Source organism: Marmota monax, unplaced genomic scaffold, assembly GCF_021218885.2.
Source record: "Marmota monax isolate L192 unplaced genomic scaffold, Marmota_monax_Labrador192_F-V1.1 WCK01_AAM20220418_F8-fsc00003, whole genome shotgun sequence".
Lineage (NCBI taxonomy): Eukaryota > Metazoa > Chordata > Mammalia > Rodentia > Sciuridae > Marmota > Marmota monax.
Genome location: NW_026694084.1, coordinates 12,469,680 through 12,492,713, shown reverse-complemented (window position 1 = coordinate 12,492,713; position 23,034 = coordinate 12,469,680). Strand labels below are relative to the sequence as shown.

The window sequence follows — 23,034 nt, the reverse complement described above, 5'->3', positions numbered from 1 at the left end:
AATAGCCTTTTGCTGCAACTTTTTTCCTGATAATCCTTCCTCCTCTGATAATCTTTCTTCTTCTGAACTTTCTGTTTCTTTCTGACTAGAGTTCCCAGGCTCTTATCAACACATACCCTAACTATTCTTGGTTCCACTGGGGTGCCTCCTTCCCTTATCAATTTACTTAACACCCCTTCCATATTTTCATCACAAAGACAATACAACATTTCAAGACAAACCAATACACAAACATACTGTATCAATCTTCTCCATTTTCTCAAAATGGCCAGGTCTTTTGGTCTCAGCAGTGAAAAGCTGACTAAAACAGTGACCGATGTGATTTGGTTATTACACATGGAGAAAAAGTAATAAGAAAGATGTAGACATAAAAGATTATATTTATTGCATAGATTAAAAAATATCCTTACAATTGCTCATGACATTTGTTTCCAAAGAGCAATCCAATTTCTGATTTCTACATGGTTGGTTGGATTGTCTTTTATTGCTGCTTCTGAATGGTCCACAGTTATCCTTCATGCTGTGAAATCGTTATTTATTGTTCTTAATGTGTTCCGTCTACATCTCTTGCATTCACTTCATTTAAGTTTTACACACAGCAAATGCTTAGTGTTCTCATCACATAACTCTTACATCTTTAAGAACCATTAAGAACCTCACTTTTTAAAAAATTTATTTTTATGTGACTTGTTGAAGCTATGAATTTTGGAATCAGAAGGCTGAGAAGACCCAACTTTGCCACTTACCCACTTTGCAAGCAGAAACAAATTATGATGTCTTTGAACCTCTGTTTCTTCATCTATAAAATCAGAATCATAATTACCTCTCCTTTACTTATCCAGTCTCCACTGGTGACTAGTTGTCTGACTTTGGCACATTATTTAATCTCTTGGTGTCTCTCTTTCTTCTTTTACAAAGTAAGGGTAATAATAGTTATCTATTTTTGTGAGACTATTTAAGGATTAAATGAGATAGTAAGAACATATCAAATGTGTAAAACAAGTATATATTAAGTGTTCCCAAAATGTCATATCTTGTTATTGATAAAAGGATCAAATGAGTTATTGTGCATACCTGAGATAGTGGAAAGAGCAGAATTCAACAAATTTGAGTTCAAATCATGCTCTGCCTTTTATTGACTGTGACATCTTATATAAGTTACTCCACCTCTCTGAGCCTTTGTTACTTGAATTGTAAAGTCAAAATTATGAAGAATAGCTTGTGTAAAGATCAGAGTGTGTATTCAATGTATGGTGGCTATTATGAGTATCATGCTAAAGTAAACTGAAAAAAATCACCATTCAAAGAGCACTTATGTGGGAGTAGAAATCAAAGAAGCTCCTGTCCAGACCTTACAGAAAAAGGAAGAAGAAACCATATTCTAGAGAAAGAGAAAAACAATAGTAATGAAATAGAACAATATACAACCATAACAAAATATTTTAATGAGTACATCAAAAATTCACAAAATAGAGAGAAAGGTCATTGGATTCATAGCTACAGTTTTCTGCTTGGTAGGTTTGTCAAACAACAACTATATAAGATTTCCTTCTAAGAAACCAGACTTCTTTAATGACTGGCATTGAGCATCATCATGACAAACACAATTCACCATCCAGAACTAAAAAAGGGTTATGTATATGTATATGTATAAAGTGTATAATATATAAAAGCTAATGTATATACATAATCTAGCCCCCAAAAATCAAAATGGTAACTTATTGTTGACCTAGTTTGACAGTTTAGGCTCAGAAGGAGAGTCTATTATGAGACATCCAAACCAGTATGGTGTAATGAAGTTGATAGAAGTAGGGTCTCACTTTAGAGATGCCACCTTGATCAGTCCCTGGATGGTACTCATGGCAACATGAGAAGCTCATAATCATCATCACTGATACTAGTATTAAAACCAAATGCACAGTACTCACTATCACATGATATTTTCTAAAACAATTTTCATAATTTAAATATAGGAAGTAAGGAAAATAAACAGATATATATTAAACATAATATAGAGAATACCTTTGTACTAATGCACATGATATATACCTTTTTCAGTGTCTTATATGTATGAGGAGAAATGAAGAAATGTATTTGAACTATTGAGTAAGTGCAATCATCCTTCAGCATGGGGGTGGGGGGGGGCATTAGTTCCAGATGCCAAAATCCACAGATGTTCAAGTCCCCTATACAAAAGGGCATAACACTTGCATATAATTTAGCACATCTCCTGTGTACTTTGAATAATCCCTGGATTATTTAGAATTCTTAATACAATGTAAATGCTATGTAAATAGCTGTTTACTGTGTTGCTTAGGGATTAATGACAAGTTAAAAAAAAATAAAACAGTACTCGTTCACTTCAGACACACTTTGTTTGAATTTGTTCAATCTACCCCTGCAGATATGGAGAGACGATTGCATTTTCAACATGTATGGCTATAGTATCAATGATCTTGGACCAAACTTGCTCTAGCAGTTGAAAACCATGTCATGCCTATCTGGTTACCTTGGTTCCTGTTTCTGAAGCCAACCCCATTCATGCACATTAGAAGAATAAAACTCATGTTAAGTAGCAAATTGCACCAGCAGTGTGTCAGACTGGCTATCGGTGGGCATATTCTTTGCTCACCATTGCTGCTTCTACATAATTCTGCCTGTGTCTTCCTAACTCTGATTCTCATTTCTGCAAACCATTATGATTAATTTTATGTGTCAACTTGGCTAGGCCATGATACCCAGTTATTTGGTCAAATATCAGTTTATATGTTGCTTTCATCTATTTCTTCATGAGAATTACATTTAAATCAGTAGACTTTGGCTAAAGCAGATTATCCTACATAGTGTAGGTGGGCCTCATCTAATCAGTTGAAAGCCTTAAAAGCAAAGACTAAAAGCTCCTCTAAGAAGAGGGAATTCTAACCCCAGACTTTCAGACTTTCAGACCCAAGTTTCCAAATCAGTTCCTCTCTGGTCTTTAGCCTTCCAGCCTGCCCTCCAGATTCCAGACTGGCCAGCCCCCACAATTGCATGGATCAATTCTTTAAAAAATCTCAATATCATTCTCTCTCACATATACATGAACTTAAAGGCACTAGGAAGATAAGAGTAGAAAAGGAAGTGAAAGTGGTAACCAGGGGGCACAGAAGGAAGGTACAGATCAAGGAGAAGCTTGTATAACTTGAAATGACTTTAGTTTTTTCTCAGAGTGAGTTAGGAAGCCCTTGGACATTTTCAAGTAGGTGTGACATGATTTGACATGTTTTTAAAAATTCACTCTGCCAGCTGGTTGAGAATAAATCACTACTGAAAATCATTGAATTTCTCTAGGCTATTTGTAAAACCAGTAAGCTAGATCCTTTTAGGCTGCATTCAACTTTTAAGAAATCATAAAAATATATGTGGAAAAGATTTTTCAAATCCATTGTTTATTTAAACGTTTTGTGACTGATGACAAATAATAAATCAATTTATTGACAACATTTTTTTAATAATAAATGCTTGGCAATACTTAATCCATTCTGATCTAGGCTGCTCATCGAAGTGCCCTTCAGACTGTCAGCTTCCCCGTAGTTGCTTTGGCCTCCCAGATATTTTCATGTGTCTCTATGAGAACTTGGCTTAAAGATCTTTAGAAAGGAAAAATGGCAGGGATTCAGCAGATGCAAGATTTATTATGACTCAAATTTAGACAAAACTAATCAAGTCTTGGCATGAGAAATTGAAGTACAATATTCTGAGATGTGTCGTTTTTCTAATAACAATTAAAAAAAGAAATTTGAATGCTACTAGCATAACTAGATCAAGCTACTTGAAATATTGACAATTTTTCTGCATCTGATTGGTTCTCAGTAAGAAAACAGGCCATGTGTATTAGTCAGGGGTTTCCAGATAAACAGAACTAAGAAGGAAGGAAGATAGATAGATAGATAGATAGATAGATAGATAGATAGATAGATAGATAGATAAAAGATGATTGATGATAGAGATTTACTTTAAAAAAAAGAACTGTCCCCTGTGTGGGTAAGTCTGCAATTTGTAGGGCAGGAAATTCAGACAAGAGTTACTTTTGCAGGCTTGAGTCCAAATTCCACAGGGCAATAGAATGAAAATACAGGGAGGGTCTTCATGGTGCTAAGATATTGAGATTTCCTTCTTTGGGAAACCTTGGTCTGTGCTCCTAAAGCCTTCTACTGCTTGAACAAAGCTCACTCACGTTATGGAGGGTAATTTGCTTTACTCAAAGTCTACTAACTTAAATATTAGTTATATTTTTTAAATACCTTCACAGCAACATCTATACAGGTCTTTGTTCAAATAATAGGGCATCATAATCTAGTGAAGGTGACATATAACATTAAACCATCTCAACCTTCAATTCAAAGCTCTTTCACATAGTAGGGTGCCAGTAAATGGTAAATTGAATAATATTAATTAATCTTAATTCTCAAACAGCATAGATTATCCCACTCATCTGAAATTCTGTATGACATTCTAGTTATATTTTCACTGTTCTTCACTTTTCTCTTTTTGCTGGATATAAAAGCAAGAGCCATGATTCAAAGTTCTATTGTTAAATTTATTGCAAATTCATGAGAACTATTAGGTTTTTTCTTGTTTCTGTTTTCCATTTTGTTGTTCAGGTACTGGGAATTGAACCGAGGGCACTGTTCCACTGAGCGACACCCCCAGCCCTTTTTATTTTGAGACAGTTCTAAATTTCCCAGGCTGCCCTCAAACTTGTGATCCTCCTGCCTAAAGTTTCCCAAGTTGCTGAGATTCACCTGGATAATAATTCTTAATATTAATAAGGAAGCAAAGAGAAAAAGGTTTTCTAATTCTTTCTCCATCTTTATGATGCTAATTCTAAGCTATACTTGAGAATTATTCGTGTAAAATCCCTAGATTACACAGACAAAATGTTTGTGTATTCTTAAAATCCATGTGTTAAATCCTGACCTCCATGTAATAATACTGCGAGGTGGAGCCTTTGAGAAGTAATTAGGCCTTGAAGGCAAAGCCCTTGTGAATATTATTAATGCTCTTATAAAAGGGAACCCAGAGATATCCTTGTCCCCTTCTACCATGAGAGGTTACAGAAAAGCTAGCTGACCATGAATCAGGAAGCAGGTCCTCACCAGAAAGTGAATTTGCCAGCATATTGATCTTATTTCTCATAGAAATAAACTGTTTATAAGCCACCTAGTTTAGGGTATTTTTGTTATAGCAGCCTGAATAGACTAAGACATCTGTTAAATGTGAAAAGTCACCTGATAATGCACAAAAGTGTTTTGAGCAAAGTTAGGTCTGGGATGTCAGAAGTGACTCAATGTGCTCTCCTAGACTTGAAGCCCTTTTCTCCTCACAGCTAGAGCCACCAAATTCCTAGTTTCTTAGAAAAGTCTCCCCCTTAAGAATGTTCTGTCCTAGCATCTTAGAACACACCATTATTTTCCTTTGCTTCTATCAGCTCTGACCTCGTGCCCAGTACCAGGAATCTCTCTTGCTCTAAAACTGAACTACCCATCTTGAAATCTATTCTAATTCAAGGCTGATTATCTATTTTTGACCCAAATGGTTTCTCAGTCTTTCTGGGATTGGAGCCCTGTCTTGCTCTTGGTAGATGTTTCATCTTTTTAGGGACCCGGCACCTGTCTCTGGATTGAAAATGAATGAATGATATTCCAGTTTCCTACCTGGATCACCAGGCTCCAACCGACTGGCCTTCTAGAAACATCTACGTGCTCTCTATACGTCCATTGGGATATTCCTGCCACCTCAGCCCTTCATGTGCCCTGCTCCTCCTGTGAGAATGGGCTTCTTTCCTTCCCCATCTCCACCTGAGTGTGGAGGTCTAGCTCTAGGCCCCATTTCTCCCCAAATGCCTGTCCCTCAACAGAATTCACAAAGTTTTACTACCTTGGCATGAATGAGCTGGTTTTCTCCCCTATAAAATGAGGAGATTGGACTAGAGATGACCCTTTCAGCTCTGGCAGTCTTATGATTCTATAAATGCCTCTTCTACTTAATGGCCCTAGACATCACCTCGGAGGAAATAAGATCACACTAGGTCCTGAGTAAATTATTTCCACTCCAACATTTCTGTGCCTAGCTCTCTTTTCTGATGATAAAATTCTCATCATTCCTTTGAGTAATGTTTCTATTTCTTAGTGTTTTCCCTTAACTCCTATAGTTATTATCAATTCACTTAACCTATAGTCAGTGCAGATCATTAAGGGATGTACTTAAGATTTTTTTCTTCGGCATTTCTTATATGAGTTGAACTTTAATGGAAAGCATTGCTAATCAACAACTTTCTACTCTTCAGGTGCTTGTCACTGTGTTTTGTGGCCAGGTCCCAAGCATTCCTCTGGAACTAGGCATTTGCTGGTTTGGATATCTTTGGGCTGGTACGCTTCCTCCTCTCTTTTAGTAAGCATATTTTTACCCAATGCATTTATTAGGAACTTTGTTCCCTGAGGCTTAAGTGTAAATAGAGGATTAAGAGCATAACTAATTTACGTGAGATACAAAACATTCATGAAAGCATAACACATTATAAATGATACACTGAACAAAAATTAGTATAGTTTTCCATTGCATATCAGAGTAGGAAAATCCTCTTTTCATCTATTTTGCTTTAAAAAATAAAGTTCATAATGGAATTTTTTACTCACTGAGCTATTCTTTCTTGCTAATCAGAGAACTTCAGCAAAAAAAAAAATGTTGTAGGAAACATGATATTTTTACTGCATGCATCAACTGAATCTTAAAAAATGATTAATGAGATTGTTTTCCTTCCCTAAACCAAATTAAATAAAAAGCATGATCAAACAACTTGGCTATACAGAAGTCAGTCATTAATTTTGCTTAAAAATTTTAATAGGAAACAGCTGATTCGGGAAACATAGATATATGTGGCCTCTGTAGAGTTGAGCTTGTCTGTCCTGAGCCATTTTTGAAGTTATTCCAATAGCTCCAAGCAAAACAGTGACAGAGTAATTGGCATTAAACAAGATAAAGGATGTGTGTTCTTTGGCTATTATGTTAGCAACTAAGTACATTGAAATACTATCAGCCAAAAATATAATTTCCAAAAAGAACATTACGGATGCAATAAATGTTTGTGACCTTTAAGTCTTTTAAAGGTTTAGTATGGTGGTGGGAGGAAAAAATCAGACTTTCTTACACTGACTTATCTTCCTCCTCAGGCAAGGATTGCCTTGTGGGAAGAGTGATCTCAGAGGGGCAGTGGGAAACTTCCCTGACCCCAAATCTCTCCCTGAAATTCCACCCTGAAACTTCCACTAACAATCTGTTCAGTTATAAATACTCGGGGAGAGAGAGACCATATTTGGCTTCAAGATGGATTTGCTTATAAAGTTCTTTCCCTGAGAATCATTGCTAATGGAGGAAAACTGAGGGTGAGAAAAACATGAACCTGTCAGAAGGCTGAAGTCAGAGGAAGAGAACGTAAGCAAAGCTGGGGAGACGAGAGGGGAAGAGGATAGGAGGAGAGGAAAGGAACCATTAGATGGTGAAGACAAATTTTATGTACTTCACTGTTGTGTCCAGGATCCATCCTGAACTTAGAAATTCCTAAGTTTAAAATTCAAAATGCGTAATGCTGTAGGAAACGCAGGATGGGAAAGAGAGATAGGAAGGGATGGAGAGAAAGGGAGACTGGGAAGGAGGGGGAGGGAGGGAGGGAGGTAGTGGAGGAGGGGAAGAGAGAGAGAAAGGGAGGGAGTGGGGGGGAGAATATGCTTGATAAGAAAGGAATATATAGGTCACCCAGAATTCAGCTTTGATCTAAATTAAAGGCCACACAGATTTCTGCAGGAGCCTTCAGATACGCATGCTAGACTTTCTTGTAGGCAATTCTGTTGGTTCCTCTCCACATCTTGACCTTTTATTTCTAGAGTTCTCTGGCACTGATTTGCTTTATTTCTCCTCCTTCTCAAAATTCCCTTTGCTTGGTTTCTGTGATCCTAGGTTTTCTGTCTCTCTTTCTTCTTACTAACTGGCCACTCCCTCTCGTTCTCCTCTTACCAATGGCTCTTTTCCCTCTACCACTTATTGCCCCTGAAAGACAGATGCTTTCTTTATATTCTCTAAGGGCAAATTTATTCTGTCTAGAAGTTATCATTAATGCTAGTAGTTTTCTACCTTGTGCTCATTTTGCTCCACTGGTATATCAACTGCTTACTGGATTCACCACCTGAATATGCTGGCACAGTGAGACTCCTCATTTTCTCCCCTCCTAGATTTTCCCCCCCATATTTCCCATCAGAGGAGAAACTGCTACCATCCAGGTACTTAACCAAGAAATCTAGAGTTGCAGATTCTGTCTTCCATACAACTCTTCAGTGTGTTATCTACTCTGTCTTCGCACTGCTCTACACATTGATTGGCCTGTTGCCTCTCCTTAGGACAATATCATCGTCCTGCTGGTCTCCAGATTTCTTCCCCTCCCATTTCAGCCTCCCTTGTAAATGAAGTCCTCTGCTCAACATTCTTTTGAGGCTCCCCATCTCCCTAACTGTACAAAAGAAAACTACAAACCAGGCATGGTGGCACACACCTGTAATCCCAGCCACTGGGGAGGCTGAGGTAGGAGGATTGTGAGTTCAAAGCCAGCCGCAGCAACTTATCCAGGCTCTAAGTAGCTCAGTGAGACTCTGTCTCTAAATAAAATATAAAAAAGAGGCTGGGGTTGTGTCTCAGTGGTTAAGTGTCCCTAGGTTCAATCCCTGGTACAAAAAAAAAAAAAAAAAAAAAAAGAAAGAAAGAAAAGAAAACTACAATCATTAGCATGTTATTTACCACCTTTTATGAGGTAATTTCTAATTATCTGTGAATTTCCTCTTTCCCTATCTACCTCTCCTCCCCCTTGCTCTCCCACCCTCTCCCTCCCCACCCCCACCTGCCTCCATTCCCAGAATACACTCTGTTCTCCTTTCATATCTCCACTTGTTCCTCTTCCTGGAGTGCTTTCCCATTACCCCTTGCATATTTCCTTCTTTACTAGTAATCCCCTATTCATCCTTCATTTTTCTGTTTTTCCTCTGTGAGGCTTTCTCTAATTCTCCCCTGTGGTTCTGGTGTCTTATACCTCTAGCATGGCAGTTTCTATATGTGTTTACTGAGCAGTTCCAACACTTGAAACAATGATTTGTACTTAACAAGTGCTTGATAAATATTTTTCGTTGCATGTGTTGTGCATATATACTGATATGTTTCCCACCAGACTATATAAACTCCTTTGTATTTACAATAACTAGCCTGACAGAGTAGGACTTCTACTGCTAAAATGAGACAGGTAATGTCTTCGACCACTGCAGTGTCTATAATCTTCAGCATATTTCAAATATTCAAAAATATGAAGTGAATTATTACAAAATGTCAACAGTATTCCAGCTAATTTATAGAGAATTGATGCTATTTTGCTGAACAATCAACTTTAGCAGCTCCATGTTAATGGAGTGAAGGCAATATTGATAATAACAAATGATGAGCAGTACAGATAATTTACTTTGAGGTTTTGAAGTTGGGAAGTGTTCTTTGTACTTAACACTTTAATATAATAGTGACTGATGGCCCAGAAATTCATAATATATTAGCAGTCTTCAATGGGTACTGCAAAGATCTGGCCATGTAGGTTCCCTTTTCTGCTCTGTGATCCTGACTTTGTACTGCATATTAATTTCATCACCTCAGACTGATGCTAAGGAACAGCTTAACGTCATAGACAATAGAATTGGAATCTTTCTGCACACCTGGAACAAGGTATTAGTTCATAGCTTGCAGAAGGAAGATGTTGAGAATAGCCTTTTTTAAGGGTTACTGCAGGGGTAGAGAACAAATGTCCTACTTATTTTAATAATCAATAAAATAGTGTCCAACTTACAGATCATATAAGGATAGCCGAGGCCATAAAAAGCCCATTTTACCTAGTGCAATAAAAACATTAAACATTAATAATAAAATTATAGAAAACTATGGCTTCAATACTAGAATATTTTTTAAAACCTCATTAAACAATATCTTGAATATTGGTGCACAAGAATACATGTGCTTTGTCCTGCAGTGAAGTTTATTGGCTCTTCCTAAGAACAAGCATCACTCTTTTCTGCTTGGGCTCCAAAGCTACCAGGGCTTTTGTGGCACTAATATTAGGACAAGTCTCTATCTTCTCTTCCTCTCTCTCTTCTGTATTAACACTGTCTAACGTCTTTGCTTTTCATTTTACCCAGGGAGTTATTTCATTCTTGAGTTCCTTTATATATTCACTCAATAAATGTTTTTCAAGCATCTGTTGGTGATAGGCCTTCATAAAGGTGCTAAGGATTCAGTAATGAACAAAACAGATAAAAGTCCCTGTCTCTTTGGAACTTCCTCTCCTTCTCATCTTCCTTCTTTCTCAATGAAGATGGGAGAATCAGAATATTCTAAGTCTATTCTCCAGATTAGAAAATGCACCAGGATGTAGGCTATAGATGGGATTTGGCATGCAGAGCATTTCTTTGTTCAGAGAGGGCTGTGAATCAATTCTTAATATGGTCATTTCCAAGTTAATAAGGGATGTCCATGAAGTGGCTTGCCAGAACAGTTCTGAAAGCTGTCCTAAGAGGCTCCTGGGGAAACCTTTATCCTAACAAGGGTGGACAACAATGTGAAAAGGGATATCTTGAAAGACATCATCCACTGAATAGGAAGGTGGGATAGAAGTGGAGAATAACAAGTGTGCATGGTAGGCAGCCTGGCTCCCTGCTTCTGCCTGAGAAGCAATGATAAAAGGGCAAAATGTCCAGAGGAACTTTATTCCCATAAGTCCTGGTCTCCAGAGTACTGAAGGTTAGAGCTGTTGGGAATCCAAGCCAGGAGCTGTCAGCACAGCTGCTCTGGAACTTTGCCCTTTCCTCTCATTCACAGGACAGCTGAGATAGCCTCGTTGGTCTCTACCTGCTAATTACCATGAACTACCTTAAGCCATGCATTTAAAGGACAAAAAGTATTTGTGAAATTTTGTATATATAAGTATTTATAAATTGGGGTTACCATCTCTGGAGTGTTTGGATTTAAGCAGAGCTAGTAATAATGTGACTATATTTAAGTGCCTTGGTGTCTAGAAGGAGCTGACAAATGTTCTAAAGTGCTTAACATTTTTTTTTAGTTACTTAATTCATTTGATTGAGTATGAAAATAAAATTTTTATGTTGAAATGCTTCTGATACAATTTCTTTCACGTTTCCTGCTGTGCAAGGGAGGCCACGGACTACGGGAATCCAAAGGCTTAGACTGTTCTTTTCCATCACAGCTGGTACATATTCAAAATGCAAACCCGCCTGGGTATTTCCAAGGAGAATATTCTTTTCATGATGAAGCTGGAGTAATCTATTCTTTAGTAGAAATGACCTCTGTTTTCATGGCCTGGTAACTGAACAGTTTCATATGATTTGATATATTCTTTGAGATCAGAAAAATCTGTCATAGATCTTCTCTGAAGATTAGAGCAATAAGCAACCTAGGGTTCTCTGATCTTCAAAGAAACTATAAATAATGACTCCAAGGTCACTGGAAAAAAATTAGTACAAGCGACAAAAAGCCAGACAGATGCTTTATTTAATTGATACTTGATGTTTTCCCAAATTGAAGGAAATAAAACTTTAAAAGCAGGCTTTTCTCTTAAAATTTTTTTTCTAAAAAAGGTATATGCCTATTTAATTTAAACAGAACACAAGGTAATATTGGCTACTTCTGGAAATGAAAGAGAAAGTAATTGTATTTTATTTTGAATTATGTGATATCAGATGATAAGAACGGTTTTGCTTATATCTCTATGGGTTTAATAGGTGCAGCTGCCATTTACTGAGTAAGAGTCTGGTATTGTAAGTGCATTACATATAACACAATAGAACGATTAAGTATGCATGCTGGGATTCAGACTTACCTGAGTTTAAATGTTGGCCATGTACCTCTGTGTGACCTAGATAAAATTAAAAATAAGGATAATAATAGTATTTATGTCAAAGGATTATTTGAGGATTAAATACGTAGCATATCATAGACACTCAATATATATTAACAATTATTGTTATTTCACTTAAAGCATATCATCAAATGAGGCCTCATCACCCCCTCCCCCATTTTATGGGATGAAATATGAGATACAAGAAGTTAGGTTCTTACAAAGGTCAAACACATGATCAAATGAAGCCCTGTTAAACTCTTCAGATCTATTCCTTTACCCACTACAGTATACTATATAAAATGCCAAATATACTAAGTAACCTCAAATTCTTTTTGAATTTGAGCATATTACAAATAAATGAGTTATATGCACCTGAAATTAGTAATATTTCCCTAGAAAGAACCATTCAGCTGCCATCACAATTGCCAAATTCACTGCTAATGTGCTCATGGGAACTTGGGATGAATTTCCGTCCTATAAGCATTTCCAGTTCATATCCTCAATCTGTTATAAGAAGAGCTTAAACACAAAGTGTGCATTTTGAAAATTAACGTTAAGCAACAACAAAGAGTCTTAAGTGTTGCTTTTTCACTACCAATTTCTATAATGGATTCTCCCTTCCTTTCTTTTTCTTGGTGGGAACAAGAGGTAAGTTTTATTACTATTGTTAAGTTCATGCATGCTCTTTGGTCTAGTTTTACAGTTAAGAAGTTGGGTTTATGAGGGCAAAACTAAATCTCTGTGGACTTGGACTATTTAATTTAAAGGCAGAATTATGCCTTGACTACTTGGTACAATGCTGGTATGCTGTCAGAGCACAGAACATAATAAATAATAATCACAATAAATGTGCTAGAGAACTGGTATAGATGTTGCCTAGATTGATGGATCTCATTTACTACCCGATGTTATTCAACTCCAATGGAAATTACAATTTGCTTGTAAAGAAATCTTATTTATGTAACTACCATCTTTACAAGAATTTTTCTTTCCCTTTTAGTTATTTACATGTGTTATTTAAGTTTGCTTTTCTTTAAAAAAAATAACATTCCTTTGAGGGTTAGTTAAAGGACTTAGCTTTGTTTGGCAGCATGCCAAGTAGAAAATCCACTATCATCAATTTTCTTTCCAATAAAAGATGGTAGACAAATTCCCAGTCTCAGCTCATAGTGTAGATGATATTTTCAGATGCTAATAAATGGAGCAGGGTCTATACTGAGCTGGAATGGATTTTTATGGGTGACAAGAGTAAAAATTTAACCACTGTATGAGATGATAAACAAGGGAGAAGTAGAAAATTTCAAAATCAAACAAAAAGATTTGAGGCATACCACCATAAGGTCGAGGAGTGTGAGCTTTTCCCAACATGCTAAGGGAGAAAGAAGCAGTCTGTGTACTACTTCACTCCCAATGACACGTTCTTGAGAAGTTGAAGATCCACTGGAGAAACAACTGAAAAAGTTGCATTACTAAATTTTTCTTAAACATGTTTTTACTGGTTGACATGGTTTTTCATCTACTGAAAATAATTTTCTCCCTATAAAAGTACATGAATACACAACTCTAATACAATCTTGGAAAGCATAGGAGACTCTCTGTAGTTCACCTATGGATCTGTGGTATGGTGGCTCTGGTTGTAATCTCAGCAACACATGAGGCTAAGGCAGGAGGATCACAAATTCAAGGACCACTTCAGCAATTTAGCAAGAATCAGTCTCAAAATAAAAATTTTAATATAAGGGTTTGGGGGATGGGGTTGTAGCTCAGTGGGAGACTACCACAGGTTAAATCTTCAGTAACACATGCCTGTGGGTGCACACACACACAAAGAACCACATGGGTCCCAGGGACATGATTTATGCTTTATTTATAGGATGCAGATCAGAAGACTATCCAAACAAAATCAGTAATGTAACTATAGGAGAACCATAACCAATACAAACTACTTTACAGTTAGTTTTAATGGATTTTGGTTTCCTCAGATGAAGTACTTGATCTAACAGCCTAGATACCCAGTAGGTAGATGAGGTGATAAAAGGGTTGTACCTATTCCATACCATTTTCCTTACCAATGTCTGATATTCTATTAGAATTATTTTACGTAAATAAAAAGGTTCCTCCATGAAACATCCTTGTATCTACTTACTGCATCCTTTCCTATAAACAACAAAGAACTCGGGTTTTAAAGATGTTCAGATAGACACTTAAAGAATTTTTTAAATTGGTTGAGTATCGTTTATCTGAAATGCTTGGGGCCGGAAGTTTCATATTTCAGTTTTTTAAATTTTGGAAAATGTGCATAGGCTTTACTAGTTGAGCATCTCTAATTTAAATATCTGAAATTTAAAGTGCTCCAAATTCTGAAACTTATTGACCCTCAGAGCTCAATGTTTTGGAGCATTTCAGATTTTCAGATTAGGGATACTTAGCCTATATTTGGTGGGATTGGCCCTGAGACTGTATTTCAAATGATACACGAAATCCTTCCTCTGCCAATTTATATATCTCTATCTTTTCTTTATATACTTCAACCAAAACCATATATTGAAACAGATTGCATGCATATGAGAAAACAGCTGTCTTAAACCAGATTAAGATTTATGAAGATGGAAAACAATGCCAGTCTTCTAATTTTTTAGAAAATAGCAATGTAAACGTGTAACACATTTTATTATAGAATAATTTACAAATGTTTAAAATTTGTTTTAATTTCTTAATAGTAAATTTCAATGGATATGACTCAAACAAAAGCTCTTTAGAGCTAAATTTTAAGATTGTTAAAGGAGCCTGCTTACCAAAGTTTTGAGAACCTGACAAGTTTAAGACCTAACATGTTTAAGGTAAATAAGAAAGTGTAGGAGTAGAAGGGGTGTTAATGCAGGGATAGTAAGGGACTGATGAGGACATCCATCCTGTGTCTTGTATTGGGGACAGGGTTGCTGGAATGGTACTGAAAGTACCATTGTACCATTGTGGAGGAGGGGATGCAGCCCAATCTACTTCTTTGCTTTGCAAGCGACCCCACCAAAACACAGCACAATTTATAAGATCTCAAGAAACAAGCAACTGGAAGGTAGGACCCTAAAACCAGAAAAGAAATCTGCAGGTTGTTGGGTGAGCACTGAAGTTGCTTCCTTTTCTCCAGAGAATGGAAAACATTTTTGGAGTTCTGATCATTTATTTATTTTGGCAGATGATACAAGATTTCTTAATTATAATTTTGTAACATTTATTTTTCTTCTGGAATACCTTTTTCGGGGGGAGGATCTTAAAGCAGACAAATCAGGAGCAGACACAGGGAAAGTCTTACATGTATTCACCAAAAGGATGTCTTAAAATTTAACATTTACTATGCCCTAAGCATTATGCTTGAGTTTGCTGTGGTACAGGGGACATAATCTTGATTTTGGAATGAGAAAAACTGTTTCAAGCGATTTCTTTGCTATCTTTTCGGGTAATTTAATCTCTATGAGTCTTATTTTCTTATCTATAAAATATGATTAATATTTATGTCACAAGATTGTTATGGACTAAAGAGAGATAACCAGTAGGACAGTATATAATAAAATAATTTATCGTTGCTTATAAAGGCTACCGATAAATCTAACAAGAGATAAGACCCTGGGCAAGCATTTTAAAAAAAACAAGGCAGACGGTGTGCTGCACCAGTGTCACTACAGATATGTTTACAAGTGTCAAGGGGTTCTAAGGAAAGAAGGGTCACATTTGTTGGGAGCAGGGGGCGGGGGGTGTTAGGGAAATTAGGGAGTACCCAATGATCCCTCTTTCCAGCATCCGACCCCAAGGTCCGCTCCAACCCAGCGCTGGAGTCCTGCAGACGCCCGCCCCCGCCGCGAGATGTCAAACAGCTTCCCCGCCCGACTGGAACCGCTCCACACTAACCTAGCTCTGCTCATCCCCCGCACCTTAAGCGTGGGCGTCAGATCCAGCTCCCCAGCCTGCGTTCACTTCCACCTACCCGCGACCCTTTGCCCGGTGCCGCCAGCCCGCACTAACTGGTGACACCCTCAGCCCGCGCCGATCCCAAAGCCGGGACAGGACCGGGTGGCGGATAGGGAAAGGAACTCCCAAGTTCCCAGCCTCCAACCACCTACTCTTCCCCCACACGTGGCCACCTTCACCCTCCTAACTCCGCCCGCCCCTCCTGCGTGGCCCGCGAGGTGGGCTCCGGCAGCGACGGAGCTCCGCTTAGGGGCCCGCTTTCCAGCTACGGGGAAACCTGCAACCGGCGTTCGCGCGCTCGCTCATCGATTGGCACTGCCTCACTCCTCGGGCTCCAGTCGCGGGGAAAAAGGACCGGGACTCGTAAAGTCCAGCGGAGCGCGGGGCGGGAACCAAGGCAGGCGGGCCAGGGGATTGCCGATTGCACGGATGAGCGCGGGTGCCGACTCGCGCTCCGTCTGGCGGGAGGCGGCGCCCGCTACCCAGTGCGGCTCGAGGCCCGAGCCCGGTGATCGCCGCCCCCTCGCCTCGCGCCAGCGCGCGCGCTGCCTGCCCCTGCCCCGGGGAAGGCTGCTCCTCGCGGGGATCTCGCGCCGCCCGGGGTGCGAACGGGCGCGCGGCTTAGGGAGGGAGCGCGCGCGGGCGGCTACAGCCCCTCCTCCCCTCCCCCTCCCGCCGCCGCGGAGAGCGCAGGGAGCAGCCCGGGGCTCGGCGGCGGCAGCGGCGTCTGGCCCCAGCTCCTCCTCCTCCTCCATCTCCTCGCTCCCTCCATCTGCCGTGGTTATGGCCCGTCGCTGGAGCACAAAAGAGTCTCCGCGGTGGAGGTCTGCGTTGGTCTTGCTGTTCCTCGCTGGGGTGTATGGTAAGTGTCCGCGTCCCTCGTTCCGTGTTGACCGAACAAAGCTGGGGCGACCCGGGGCCCCGAGGCCTCCAAGACGGGGTTTTCCCGGGAGACCCGCGGGGAGACCCCGGCCGCTGGCAGGACAAAGACCGGAGACGGGGGGCGGAGGGGGGGGATGCGGCGCGAGGGCTGTCCCCACACGGAGATGCTTTCGCCTACCTCGAGCCCCTCGGGGTGTGGGCCAGGGGCTGGGGGTCCCGGCCAGGGGGCCTGGTGGAGTAAGGGGGTGCGGCGGACTTCCCGACCTGAGCCGGAGGGCCCCGGCGCCGGCTCCTCGCGCGCTCGCAGCCGCGGCACAGTCCGCACACACAAAGATGTACGACTGTGAGAAAGAAGGGGAGGTCGCCCCCGCCGCCGGCGGGACGGTCCTGCCACCCCCTGCCCTTCCTGGGTCTGGAAGTTCTCTCCCCGGAGATGTTGCCACCCCACCGATTCCTTTAGGGTCTCTGGAAAAGCAAGCACCCCGCTGCTTTCTAAATCCTGCCTCTCCACCTCGAGGGCCCGAGGCTCCGTGGGTCCCGGGCGTGTAGGATCCTGTTGGTTCACCGGGAGGAGCACGCGGGAGAAGGCCAGAAAATAGTTTCCAGCCCCTTCTCAGTCTTTCCCTCTTAGGGCGTGCAAGTCTGCTCGAGTCGTAGCACAATTGTCATTTCATCCGTCATCGTCAGCTACTGTTGTCACTGCCTTGTTCTAGTCTTGTAGATCGGTGGAGTTAGGGACACCCTTTCAGGTTAAGCGAGGGCTGAACTGTGAAGTCCTGATGTATGTCAGGACTGTGTTTTTACTTTGCGTTGGGGATCAGAACAAGATCCAAGTGGAATTAATTGGAGAGGACATTCTTCGGTTGAGAGATTTGAGTTCCACCTCTGACTTCACTGTCCTTAGTTCATCAGTTAAACGCGTTGATAGGCAGTTTCAGAGAAAACAGTCCACCTTTTCTTTTTGGTGTATCGCTTTTATTTCTCCAGAAGAAAATAATTACGTTACCTTTTTTTTTTTTTTTTTTTTTGGTAATTTTTACTTATAAACAGTCTAAGTTTGGGCTGGGGTTATGGCTCAGCTTGCATAGCATGTGTGAGACTCTGGGTTCGTTCGATCCCCAGCACCACATAAAAATAAAAACATAAAATAAAGTCATTATGTTCATCTACAACTAAAAAAAAATTTTTTTTAATTTAAGTTTTTTGCCATAAACTAATTCGACTAGTATAATGGTGGTGGTGAAGGGGTTCAGTCGATATGTATTTCAGGAACAAGTATCATCTCTTTTGAAAGCATTTATCTGTGGCATTGAATGTGTTGATAACTTTTAAAACCTGAGAAATTACACTACGTGAAAAAAAAAATTTGTGAACCTAAATTGGAGCCAACAAATAGTCTTTTCAGTGTAATTCATGATGTGTTTTTTCCCTTTCCTGAGTCATATATTATTTTTGTTTCTGGGAAGAAGGTAGTTTGGTCCACATATGATGTAGTAATTGTTAATGATGTGCTTTTGTGGGTCCAGAAAACCCAGTGTATGACTTTGGATTGTTAGTTGCATGAAGTAGCTGTAATCCCTGCTTGCCTGGTGACTTGTGGGTTTGGGTCTACACCAGAGATCAATAAGCTATTATGTTGCTTCTTCTAGCCTGAAGGTGGGTATAGATGTGTTCTAAGTTTGGTGTAATGGCCCAAGAGAGAAGAAAGTGAGTGGAATCTTTAATCTAGGGTGATTAGGAATGTCCAGCTGTCCATGTGCTGCACTATAGTCAGAAGTGAATTCCTGTGATGTTTGATCAGACTAGATAAATAAATGGGCTCTTCTTTTAATAAAACCTGCATCCTTACTGTTTGAACTAAAAGTCTTTTGCCTCTATGGATAAGAGGTTGTGAACCCTATAATTTGTCTTGGTGCGTTTTTTATACTTGCATACAAAGTGGCTTTCTGGTAGATGCTTCTCAGAGGTTTATCATTTAGGAATTTGTGTTGAGTGAGGAATGGTTAATAGTCAAAGACTGAAACTCCTTATTCCAATAGTGTGGGACCACATAATTACACTAGCAGGTAATTATGCTAAAGGTTGATGTCTCAAGCCACAATAAATTTCAAAGTATAAGAAAAAAGGAGGTACTGAGCCAGATAGAACTTTGTATCAGCAGAGATTAAAGGAATCCTTCACCTGCAACTGAGGAAATTCTCTGTATAGCTCTCTGTGTATCCTGTCTCCAGCCAAATGTGGATTTATATCAATTAAAAAAAGCTACAATAATATAACAGTAGTAGGAGATATGCTTCCATAACAATAATAAGATTTGGGTGACTGGAATATGTAGTTGTGATGAATAGTAGATGCATCCTGAAAAAGAGTCACCACCTTAAGCCTCTTAGAACAGATGTTAGCTGTGACTTTTGAAAGCCCCCTTATACAGTCAGAACGTGTTTTTGTTTTTTAAAGTGACTTCAAAAATAATTAGGAAATGCTGTCAAAATGACGGAATATTCCGCATCATTCTTAATATAGATCTGGTGAAGAAAAGGAGGTTTATTGGCTAGTGTTAGGGAATTTCAATATTAATTCCTTACAGTGTGATTCATATTTATTAACTGCAACATTAAAGGGTTCCAATTGTTGCCTTGAATCTTTGAAACATTTTATGTACCTTTATAAAAAGTATCTTTACTTGGAGTTTTTACTCTTCATATAACCATCTTTCATGCACTAAGATATGTGACTATTATGTTTTGAAATTATATTTCTGGATTCCAAAATCTTATTTGAAACTCTAAATTGTGTGAATTACACTATGTAGTCTTTACAATAGCCTACAGTTAATGTTTTCTAGGAGTAATTGTCCAAGTACCAATAATTATCTTTTGGGAACTTAATATAGCTTCACTGCATTGAAAGTGCCTAAAAGGAGGAGAAAGTGAAGGTTGATCTCTGCAGCAGTTCAAAGTTTGAAGGGATTAAAACATTAGTGGTGGCAACTGTGAGCTGGGCATTGTCCTGGGCCTATCATCAGAGCAGAGAGTAGTTTTTTGTGACTTCCAGTCATTAGAAACTCTTGGTCTTGCTCACCTCCCAAACCAAAATTTAGTTGTGGCAGTTGCATTGCTTTATTCTTTCTGCTTCTCTTTGTCTCCCAAATCAATGTTTTCTGACTTTGACTAAAACCCACTCTTAGAATACAGTTTACATTGTTTTTGATATATATATATATATATATATATATATATATATATATATATAGAGAGAGAGAGAGAGAGAGAGAGAGAAACACAAAACAAAGTTTATGAAAATAATACCTATACTACCAGTGATACACCCAGATATTTTCTATATATTCTACCTCCCTCCTACTGTTCCTTTCCTTATTTGCTTGTTTGGACTCACTAATTTTAGACCCACTAATAAATTATAATCCTTAGTTTGATGAAAACTGCCCTAGATGAAGTCTTAAGATGTAATTTAGAATGTTTGTTTTGGTTTTAAGAGTTTGAAGAGTTGCAGATGGTTAGTTTTTGGTTATCTGTTGCCAAAGCATTCTGTAGCGGTCAGAACTCTTCCTGATGTACACCGACTGACCCATGATAAAATTCATTTTTTAACTGATTTTCAACTTATTGTAACTAAGAGTTTTTATTGCACTGTTCTAGATGTTGTGGTAATGTACAATATTCTTTTTCTCTTGCATTCTGTGTCTAATGGATGAATCTTTTCCCATGAATTGTGTGGAACATTCAGCAGCACTTTAAAAATTTCCAATTGAAAGATAGACTAGAAGTTCCAATTTTAGAAAGGTTGTAGAAATAACTGGAACAAAAGAAAAAAAGAGTAAGCCAGATAGCAATTACTTCTGAAGAAGTCAAACTTGATTACATAAAATATGTTGAATAAAACTGAATTAATTGCTTAACATAAACTCTTCCTTGAGTTCAGAATCTAAATTATATCCATATCCTAGTGAGAATACAAAGGGAGACGGTATGTTCCACAACATTCAAGGTGGTTATCAGGCAAAAAGTGTTGAATGACCACTTTTAGAGAGCTAGTAATATTCCAGGAAGAGTACGGAGGAGATTTGAATGATGTAGGGTAAATGATTTGGAAGGTTCCTAGAAAGTAAAATTGGTGAAGAAAGCATAAGAAGGATGTTAAACTGAAAAGTGAATAGCAGTTGAAGAAAATATTGATTTTAATTTTTGTACATAGAAATTTAAAGTGTATCAAGAATTTAAGGGATTGGGGAAAACTGTTGTGTTTCTGATCCGATGTGTTTTATTATTGCTTTTTTTGCTTATTGTATTTTGTTTTTGTTTTTTTCTTAAATTTTATCAGTGATATTAACAATTTAAAGAAAAAAGTAAAAAAGGAGGCCAATATATTAAAAGTTGGATGAGGTTTATATAAGTTTAAGCAAATAGAAAATGTTTTGACTTTAGATTTTTAGATTATTGTTCCTCATCTTGGTGCAAGTCTTTATTTTTATGAAGGTTGTTCTAAATTTAGGAATTGAAGTAAACTTGATGATCTCTAATTTCTAAGGTTACCTTTACATTCTGTTTCTTTCCTTTTTTCCTCAACCCACATTCATCCCTTTTTAAGAGAGAGAGGTAAATAGATGTACATTACTTATCCCCATTTTCTAAGATTTAGGATTAGATTTTGTAAATACATGTTATCAATCTGTTCAGGTGCATGTCATTCTTTTTTAAGTAGATGCAAATATATATATAGTTTCCACACAGGAATAACTTAGGGAATTCTCATTAAGCTATAGAAGGGAGAAAAGGCACCTAACATTTATTAAGTTTATTATAGCATTTACCAAGTTAAGATACTGTACTCAGTCTTTACTTATTGATAATTTTCAGTAGGTCTCATTTAGCAATCATAGGGGCATTTACTCCTTTTTAATAAAAGAGAAAGTGGAAACTCAGAAAAGTTGTGGCTTATCTGAGATCAAACCTCTAGGAAGTACTAGAGTCAGTATTACAACCTAATCCTGTCTCTTCACTATTAATCCATTTAACAAATACTGGCTGAGCATTTGCTTTTGTGTGGTACTGTGTTAGGTACACAACGATGGACATATGTTATGGTTTGGATGTGAGATGCCCCCCCTCCCCAAAGCTCATTTGTGAGACAATCCAAGATGGTTCAGAGGAAAAATGATTGGGTTGTGAGAGTCTTAACCCAATCAGTGAATTAATCCCCTAAAGTGGTAGGGTGTGGCTGGAGGAGGTGGGAATTAGGATGTGGCTTTGGCGTTGGTATTTGTATCTGAAGGGTGTAAGGTAACCTGTCCCAAGGATTGTCCCTCCCTACAGGGAGTTGTTAATTAAGTCCACTGTCCTGCCCAGTTCACTCCACCTTGGCCCCTCCAGCCCATCTGCTTCTCACCTTTCCGACATCCCACTGAGCATCTCCTGGGCCTAGTTATGTACACAGAAAGGAGAGACATAAGGGGGAAGAGAATAGTAGAACAAAGGAAGCCTAGAAAATGTAAAGAGGCAGAACACCCTCACTGCTTGGGATACCAGGATACCAGCTGTGGCCCCTTCTCCCTCCTGGGAGAAGTCTATGTTACCCTTTTTTAAATAAACCTTGCTTTATATGCTTAAAAAAAAAATGGTGGAGTCCCTCTCTGCTGCCTGATCACCATGACGTGGCTCCTTCCCTCTGTCACACTGTTGGGCCACATTCAGCCTCACCTGGAGAAATGGAGCTGGCCTTCTATGGACTTAGACCTCGGAAACTGTGAGCCATCAAATAAACTCTTCCTCCTCTACAGTTGTTCTGGTCAGATCCTACAGCAAAAACGCTGACTAAAACAACATAGTTTCTGTCCTCATGATGCTTACAGTCCAGTCAATGAGTTGTAATAAATTCTCTAGCAGAAACAAAGAGCAGACAGTAAATAATAGTAATTAGGAGAAGACTTCTTTGCCAGCATACATTTATAAGACCTAAAGGACACCTAACCATATTAGAGATGGAGTAAGAGAACCTTGCATAAGATTTGAAAGGCCCAGGGTCAGCAAAGAACTGATGAAAGAGCTGGTGTGTTACCAGTAAATTAATAAAATCTCTGTACCTGGATAATAGTGGTCCTTAAGGGACAGGATGAGGTCAGAATGATGTGCAGAAACTGAGGGCTTTGAAAATCATGGTAGAATTTGGATTTTATTTTAAGTATTAACTATTGAAGA

The 23,034-nt window shown here is 38.9% G+C and overlaps 1 protein-coding gene across 2 annotated transcripts in view; it reads left to right on the top strand.

Annotated features, from left to right (window-relative positions):
* The first annotated feature begins 16,529 nt into the window (after positions 1–16,529).
* Lrp12 (LDL receptor related protein 12) overlaps positions 16,530–23,034 on the top strand; it is a 95,848-nt gene continuing 89,343 nt past the window's right edge. For both annotated transcript variants that reach the window (XM_046464930.2, XM_046464929.2), the window contains exon 1: positions 16,530–16,799. In XM_046464930.2, coding sequence (XP_046320886.1) covers positions 16,721–16,799 — 79 coding nt within the window. In that variant the 5' untranslated portion in view covers positions 16,530–16,720. The remainder of the gene's footprint in view (positions 16,800–23,034) is intronic.